Here is a 9220-nt window from a genome sequence, read left to right as displayed (position 1 = left end):
AGTCATGGGTGGAGTCCCACCAGGTCTCCGTTATCCCAATGACATCATATTTCTTTGCACTGAGCAGGAGGACGAGCTCGTCCTGCTTGTTGCCCAGGCTCCTGGCATGATGTTTATGAATGGGTCCTGGTACAAAAAAGGTTGAGAACCACTGCCTTAGGAAACACTGAAGTCAACTGACAGAGACACCAGGGTTACAGCAAGCGTGGTGCTGCTGTTTCTTCAAGCATCTACAGCTTTCCCTCCATTTGGAGTTACTGAGGTGTGAAATGATGCTTTTGTCAGAAACATTCCTTCACTCTTCTGTTTCTCAAAGCTGACTCCTTTGTAAAGCGTCTCACCTGTCCTGGTCTAGTCCCCAACAGAGGAAAAATAAGGTTGAGCAAAAAGGAATTCTTAGCATCATACTGAGTATCCCATGAGCCAGGATGCTTCTAAGCTCTAACACTGGAGCCTTGCCTGAGACAACACATTGCTATTTTACTGTACTGTGTGTATGACTCATCCCCCGTGATTTTCTTATGTCACAATTATGTCTCCAGTGAAGCTGGAGATGGTCCCATTTGCACTCCAGTTTGGTCTCACTCAGGCACACCTCCTTTCACAACAGTCTCTGGGTTCCTTCTACACAATCCCTAGCACAAGAATCATTCACCAGGAACCAACCTTAGGAGTCACTATGTTCAGTGGCACCAGTTTCTTCTTCTTTTTGCCAGTGGCACCTTGTAGAGTATTTGAGGTTTTGCAGAACATGGGAGGGACCGGCATGGACAATTTTTAGGACTCTTTGGGTAAACAGTTTTGGGAAATGAAGGAGACTAAACATGATGGCCTGGGAGGACTCTTGAAATCCGGCATTTCTGTCTGTCTGTAAGAATCCAACCTAACTGTGGTAAATCAGCCAGAGTCCTATGGTCTTGCTGAAGAGCACAGGAGAGTCTACCACTATTGCCAGTACATTCATGCAATTACAAAACAGAGCAAATAAAAAACATTTTCTTCCTCATTGTGTGGCCCTCCCCCACCTGCTGATGCCTGTTTGGGGGTTCTTTATGGTATGGACCATATCTTTAAAATGCCCAACACAATAGGACCCTGATCCTACTCCCATCTCTAGGCACCAGTGCAATCAAAACAACCACAACTAGACAAATTTTAAGTCATGTCTAGGCCATTTTAAATGCACAAGATTCTTCTGTAAATGCACAGTTTTCTCTCTTGTTCTTTTAATAAAAAGGTCAGTTGGGGGACAAACACTATTAATGCAGTGTTACGGCTGAGATGTCCAATGCATTCGAGGCAGAAGAGTCAAACGTACGGTTTGACAGCAACAATCATCAGGCAACCCTGCCAGTTTACATTAAGGTATACAAGCTAGCAACTTATGCCTACAGAAGGCCTACAGTACACCCCCTGGGAAAACATAAGCCAATGCCAATGCCTTGACTTACGTGTGTTTAGAATCCTAGCCATAATGCTGCATTGAATAGCATGAGCCAAAAAGTACGGTTGTATATGAGGAAGCCTAATCTGCCTGGGGCAGCAACTCAACTTGGTGTCTGACTATAATGCTGGATGCCCAAGTTATTGCCTGCTTTTTACCCCGAGTCTTATTTATACTTCCCCATTTGATTTTTCACTAAAATTATTTTATTTGGGATGGGATTTTGTTTTTATTCAACTTTCCTTCCCTGGAATCACTGCAACCTCAGGGAGATTCAGTCCCTGTGCCTTCTCACACAACTCCCCTGGCTTTAACTATGTCTGTAAGGAGCACGGTGAAGTAATGGAAAATATGCAAAGGCACTGATAATTCCCAAGCTTTCAAAACACAGAGTAAAGTAACATATTTGCTTATAGTAGATATTTAGTTACACCACATACCTGTATGTTGGGATCTTACCCCTATCACACTCACGCTTATTCACGCACTCACATATGCACCCAAACAAAACAAAACAGACTGAAACTGACTGTCAGTTGCAGCTTAGCTCCGGATAAATAAATGCATTGTACTGTAACTTGACATATCTCTACATCACATCTATTTCAGTTCTTATTTGTATTTATCACCACCAATATCAGGGCACCAGATGTCACATGCTGCAAAAATATTTGGCAAGGCGGTCTGCGCTGGTCTGGCAAAGAATGTTTTTATACTCTGAGAGGCAAGTGTTTCACAAGAAGGCTCACAGGTATTTGAGCACACAGTGAACACAGACCTGCAGCAATATACAGTACTGGAGCTATAAGACGCTCAGGAGGCCTCCCTGAAGGAAAGCTAAGATCATTCTAAGAGCTTAGCATGTGCCAGAGCTGGGAGTAACATATACAAAGCTTCACCAGAGATCTAAAAAAGCCTTATATTTTACCTACTGAAACAGTGAATGGCTTATTACCTATAGCAATGCCTGATCCTTTCATGATTCCTGTTAAATTCAGATGCATGGGGATATTTTGAAACCCTGAGTTGTACAGGTTAACCATACACTCTGTAGAAGAGTTATTAGTACCTGAAAGTCTACTGTAACTCTTAGCAACTGGGGGCGAGGATCTGTGCCTGCCTGCCTTCTCAGAACCCTGATTAATGTTAACATAGGACTCTGCCACGTGGATTTTTCCAGCGCTTTCTCCATTGCTTGGTGCTGGAAAAGAAGACTCTGCCAACTATATGGACAGGCGCAACTAGTATCTGACCCAGAGCATGGAGTACCTGACAGCAGCCAAGACAGTGCTGGAAAGAGCTAATTCAGTGGTGCCCACACTCCACCCACATACATACGTGGTCCCAGATAAGGGTGACTAGATTTAAAAAAAAAGAATTCCGTGGATTGTTTATCAATCTAATCTGAAGTAGGGAAAGAAACTACATAGTTGGAAGGAGCAGACTAAGGGGCACAGAGGCAGACATTACAGGTGCTTGCCCTGAAGCACAGGAAGGAGTATGCACCCAGGAGCCAGACAGAGACAGAAACATATTTCTGGGTTTCTCCTTCTTAGCAACGGCAGGTTATCATTTCTACATCACTCCAGATTACTTGAACTCTGGGATTACCTCTCTCCTGTGCCTAGGATTTCTGGTCTGCTTTTCGCCTTGTTCAGCTCGGCAGAAGACACCTTTGCAGTTGATGCTTCTGCCTTTGCGTCTCTGACAACTATGACCCTCTTTTCCTGCTGCTTCTTATATTTCTGCCCAGGCTTCTAGGAATCCCTAGGGAGAATGTAAGGAGGTTTCTAGTAGTTAGGAAGGGGCCACCTTACCTCCGCCATCATCTGATCCCTCCAAGCTTTGCTGCCTGAGGCGGTGGCTGCAGAAAAACAGAACAAAACAAACAGGAAAACAAGTTTCAAAGACAAACACAGAAGAATGTCTTCTCCGGGTTTCTCCCTCTACCAGGAGCTTGCTGGCCTCAGCACACTCCAAACTGAAAAGTTACACTGGCCTACATCCATGTCCCATTCTGATGCAGTCATTTGCTAAGGGCACAAGGGCTATTACCTGCTTTCCCACTACCTCTCATAGAGCTGCCTAATGTGTGGGTTACCCCAGGATAGAGCCACATCTGTCCATTCCTGACCCTGGGGTCTTTTCTATCAGTATACAAAACTGTGGTACCATGTTGTAAATGCACTACAGTCTGCATGTGTCTGTCCCTTACTCAGACTACCACCTCCACTTGACCTCAGAATAAGGGACTCTGCACACTATGGACATCTGCCCACACCAGGCTTTGCACCCCTGTCCTGAGCAAAGACACACCCAAGCCCAAGTTCCTTGATATGCCAAATCACATGCCCATGCTTTGTACACAAAAAACACTTGGGTCAGTCTCACCAGTCCCACTGGGAGTGGGGGGTCCATAGGAGGAGACAGTCAAATCTGCCTCAATTAGCATTATGGGAACTTACTCTTCTACTTCTTCTGCATGTTTCCTTCCTGACCTGAAAAAAAAGGAAAAGCTTTTACTGAGAAAAAGCTGGAGGTGAGAAAGAGCTGGAGGGTGGGGAGAGAGGGTGGGAGAAGCACCCTTCCAACACAGTGCTCCTGTCCTGTAAAACAGCCTTCAGATTTTCCTGAGGACACAGGTGACCTTGGGCATAAAACAAGAGACCGTATCTCTCCAAGGTGCACACAAGTGGTGCTGGCTTAGTGCAAATAAAGGGTTAAACAGGAACAATAGCATCCCAGGAGGAACCAGGTCAGATACCAGCAAGAGCAACTCTCTGCTCTCTGTGTTTCTAAATACTCCCTCATCCCAAAAGCTACAGGTGAAGTTTCCCCTGCCTCAGTGTGAATGGGAAAATACCAAGCTAATTTCCAGACTACACCCCTGGAGACCAGGAGGTTCCTTCTGCCCTCAACCACAGACAAACACTGTCCGATGCCTTCTTCACCCAGAAGCTCCACTTCAGCCTGGGAAAGTTCAGGTCCGACATGCTGTCACTGCAGTAAATCAGGGCTGATCTGGCTGAGTTAACAGGAGTTCATAATAATATAGTGGGGGGAGGTGCTGGCGAATGGCAGTTCTCTCGCTCTCCACCCCAGCAAGCCCAGAAGTAATTCAGCTCCGATTAGGGATGCTTGTTCAATATTCAAAATGTAAAACATGGAGGTTGCTGAACCAGCACTTTGAAAAGTTAATTAAATGCCAGGTTTCTTTTTAGCAGATACTCCATCACTCGCTGATTGCTTTGGCCATTTTGCAGAATGAAGTTCTAACACTGCGCGTTGGGAATAAATATGCTCCCCTCTCCTGGGAGTCAGGGCTCCATGACAGGAAATACACGGGCCTTTCTTTTCCCATGCACCCTGGCCTAGGAAGCCTCAGCCATTTCCATTTTCTTGCATTTCCCCTTTTGAAGCACCTGGGTGAGATGGTTAGATGCCTCTCCTTCGCTCATCCAGCTCTCTATGCCAACAGCCCCAGCCCCTCACGTAGCCCTGACGTGCAGAACATAAGTGCACACCTAAGTGTAGAACAGGACACAGAGGAGTCTCTTTTATGACGGGGGGAGCTGAGGAAGTCTTATATCTTGAGAAAAACAGAGACAGTGGGAGTGCTCCTCACTGGAGCTTTCACTGAATCAGTGGCTTTGGGACAGATACAGTTGGATACAATTCCACTGTAAGAGCCAGAGTTACAGCCACTTACAGAAGCTCCGAATCTGGATTTGGGTCTTCACCAGTGTTAAGGGCTAGGTTCACCCCCAGCCCTCCCCCCACAGCCAATTCACAGGTTTGTATAACCAGCTAACTCCCTGCTAACCCAAAAAGAGGAAAGAAGTGGCCTAGGAGCCCAACGCCAGCTGAGGCTACAGGCTGTAAACTCCATGGAAAGAATTTGACAAGTAGAGCAGAAAGGAAGTGTGAAGAACACCCCATCACACATATTTCTGCTTAGGCAAATGTTCCCTACAGCTGATTTTCCACAGCTTTCACCCATCCCAAGCAGCAGGCATTTCTATCCCTTCCCAGAACTAGGAGATAATACTGCAGCCCAAACAGCAGAAACACTTTCTGGATGTTCACTCTAAACAGGGCTGTCCCTAGGATATGGCAAATCAGGGTGACCACCCCAGGCCCTGTGCTTTGGGAGGTCCCATGCTTTGACATCTGAGGGCTACAACAGAGGCGTTGCCTAGCCCCCTCCCTGTGGCACAGCCTGGCAGGGAGCCCCTGCAAGGCTGCCAGGCACTCAGCTTGGCTCAGGGCCCCCCACTGCATGGGCATCCCCAGCCCTGTCTAACCTGGCTCTCACCTTGGCTGCCCTGAGCTACAGACACCCTCCACCACCCCCCCCTGGACAAACAGCACCGTCAGCATCAGGGCCAGGGCTGCTGCCTCCATCCTGCTCTGCAGCCCATGCCACCCAGCTCTCATAAGGGGGCCCTGCACAGGCTGATTTGCCCCGGGCCCTTAGGGTCAGCTCTGACTCTAAATCGTCACTATTGCTGGTGTTGGCCCCTTGCATGCCCCTAAATAACTCTTCTTTTTTCTTGGCAATTATATTCTTCAGATCCTTGTGCCTAGCCTCTCTCATTCCCTAGTCATCAGTCAGCCACTCTACACAGACTTAACTTATCTTACTACTCCCAGGAGTCTGCCAATCCCACCAGCCTCTTCCTTTCCCCTGAACTCCCTCTGGTTTGTCAACAAAATCCTGACACCAACAAGGCCCAAAATATCCCATGTACAGTCACAGCTGTCCCTCACAGAAAAAGACTACCTGCTGCCCATTCCCACACCTGTTGTCTCTGCGGGAGCAGTCCAAAGACTCACCTGCCTTTTCCTTGCCATAACACACAAAGAACTGATCTGAAGCAATAAGGAAATACATGCCATGAGAACAGTGCTCTTTGGTCCTGACTCTGGGTAGAAAAGAATTTCTAAGGAAGTTAGCAAGAGCCTCCATACATTTCCAGTGGCCCCATTCTTGTCTTATATTATGTCCCTTAACAACTTCAGCTTCTTTTAGCTTTGCCCAGTTGCTAAGACTTGTTCATCCAAGGAGCAGCAGATAAACAGCAGTTTACGGATAGGGAATATGCTAAAGCTGGATGTCTGGTGGAGGCTACAAATTAACACTCAAGATAAGTAGTTAATGTTCCTAAACCCAAATAAGAATTTGGGACTGCAAGAAAACCCCAGTTGGGTTAAAATGCAAAAAACGGATTAGCATTTACAAACGAGTCAAGTAATGGCAAGGCTCAGAAGGTATCTAAGGGCATTTTTCTTTTAATTATACAAAAATGGTGGTTGGAACATTGTCAGCACGAAAGGCTGAGACGTGAATCTACTAATCAATATCCAATTAAGTGATTTATTCTTTGTATTGTGGTTGTGCCTAAAAACTATGTTCAGGGTCAGGACCAGGTACTGTACAAGCATGTAACAAAAAGGTGATGTCTGCACCCATCCACATATAATCTAGTGGAACGTGTGTTCCTACAATGCCACACAATCAGGTCTGAGAGTGCCACTGAAATACAAGCAGTAAGTCATGAGAAAAGCACAGGTGGGCAACATTTCCAAATACAAGATTCATTGAAAAAAACCCAAAAACATATGGGCTATTCCAACACTACTAGCAAATTCCCCACAGCATTTCAGCTGGGGAAAAAATTCTGAGCTAGATTCACAATGCTGGAGAAGAGGATGCCACCTTTTATCCAATGCAGTTAGAGCACTAACTCAGGGCCTGGAAGAGGCATGTTCAGTCTCTTTGCCTAAGAGGAAATAAACCCAAGAAAGGGCTCCAGCCACCAGACTGCAGAATGGGGGTTGGGAGCAGGGGACAAGGGGAGTAGCTCTGTTTCTACTGTGGCTGGTATATCACTTTGCAAGAGATATTTAAATATGCACTGAGTCAGAGAGTGAGACAAAGAATGACTCTCTAGTACAGAGGTTCCCAACCACCAGGCCACAGCTCAGTACCAGGCCGTGAAGTGTTGGCTGCCGGGTTGTCTGTCTGCCTGGGTTAAAGCTGGGCAGTGGGGCAGCCCCAGGAGGGAGGCAGCTGGTTCCATATGTTCTGTCCCACTCCCAACACCGTGGCCGTGCCTGGTGAGATGCTGCCCATGCAGCAGATACTGGGGCCCGCACCAGGCTGGGCAGGACCCCCCAGCCCGGCCTGCAGCTGGGAGCAGGGGGGAGGGGGAGAATGCCTGGGGCAAAGGGCAGGGAAGTGGCTCCGCTGCTGCTTGCTCCTAGGGAAGGAAGGCAGCAGAACCTCTTCTTCCCAGGCAGCCCCAGCTGGGACCCCCTGGGCCACCACCTGCAAAGCCTCCTTCCCTGCCAGGGTCCCAGGTACCCATGGCTGCCTCAACTTGATCTGATCCTCGCAACCCAAACAATATAAAAATTAAATTTAAATATGTAAATTAAATTGCTTCTATATCCAGTCTGCCAAAATTCTTTGAGTGAGTTTGCCAGTCCACAGTATAAAAAAGTTTGGGAACCACTGCAGTCCACCAGTTAGGACCCCTCACCTGGATCAAAGTGCTTGTACCACTGAATACCTAATTGTTTATGCCAAGTGGAACAGATCAGCAAGTGACCAGGAGAACCCTTCTACCCCCACCCCAGAACACTGTAGACCCTGAGGTCAGGACCTTCTCCAGGACCCAGGGAAATATGGATTTGAATCCCCTCAGGGAGAAGAGAAAACAACTCAGATCCTGGGCAAGTGCCCTAACCGCTGGACCATGAACTGAAAGGGAGCCCTGGCACCACCAATTCTTCCTTCAGTAAAGAGGACAAACAAAAGCAAACAGACAAAAAGAACCTGAAAAACAACAGAGAGATCTGGATCCAGTCAAAATCAAAATTCTGCTTCTGTTCCCATTCAGCTGCCCAAACCCCAAAACCTATTTCTGCACAGCCGTAGATAAAAAATAGCAACAAAATTTAACTGGGCCCCCAAATATATAATCTAACCCCATCTTTTCAGAAGGGATGAGCCTTTTCTGTACCCTGTCAAACAGGAACAGCAGTGGGAGCAACATGCCAATTGAGGGGGCTTCATAGTTTCATAGTTCCTAGGGTCGGAAGGGACCTGAGCAGATCATCTAGTCCAACCCCCTGCCATGGCAGGAAACAGTATTGGGGTCAAATGACCCCAACAAGATGTTCATCTAACCTCCTCTTAAAAACCCCCAGGGTAGGAGCCAGCACCACTTACCCTGGAAGTTGATTCCAGATCATAGCCGTCCTGACTATGAAGTAGTGCCTCCTAATGTTTAGCCTGAATCTACTCTCCTTCAACTTATGGCTGTTATTCCTTGTTACTCCCAGTAGTGCTCGAGGGAAAAGGGACTCTCCCATTGCCTTCTGGCTTCCCTTGGCCAGTTTATAGACAGCCACCAGATCCCCTCTCAGCCTTCTCTTATGGAGGCTGAACAGGCTTATGTCTTGTAGCCTCTCCTCACAGGGCCTGCCCTGCTGCCCCCTGATCATGCGAGTGGCCCTATCATTTTCTTTTCCACCACAAGAACATATTTCATAGATTTCATAGACATCAGGGCTGGAAGGGACATCGGGAGATCATCGAGTCCAGCCCCCTGCCAAAGGGCAGGAAGTCAGCTGGGGTAATAGGATCCCAGCAAGATAAGCATCCAATTTACTCTTGAAGGTATTCAATGTAGGTGCTTGAACCACCTCCGCTGGCAGACTGTTCCAGACCTTGGGGGCTCGGACAGTAAAGAAATTCTTCCTTATGTC

At 47.2% G+C, this 9220-nt stretch overlaps 1 protein-coding gene across 1 annotated transcript in view; it reads right to left on the bottom strand.

Moving 5' to 3' along the window:
* IFT43 (intraflagellar transport 43) overlaps nt 1-9220 on the bottom strand; it is a 65739-nt gene that overhangs the window by 19700 nt on the left and 36819 nt on the right. The window contains exons 4-5 of the mRNA XM_019551878.1: nt 3910-3942; nt 3262-3308 (exon numbers count right to left, since the gene is read on the bottom strand). Coding sequence (XP_019407423.1) covers nt 3262-3308; nt 3910-3942 — 80 coding nt within the window. The remainder of the gene's footprint in view (nt 1-3261; nt 3309-3909; nt 3943-9220) is intronic.

Source organism: Crocodylus porosus, unplaced genomic scaffold (genome assembly GCF_001723895.1).
Source record: "Crocodylus porosus isolate Cpor-Errol unplaced genomic scaffold, CroPor_comp1, whole genome shotgun sequence".
NCBI classification, from domain to species: domain Eukaryota; kingdom Metazoa; phylum Chordata; order Crocodylia; family Crocodylidae; genus Crocodylus; species Crocodylus porosus.
This window is presented reverse-complemented; position numbering and strand designations above follow the sequence as displayed.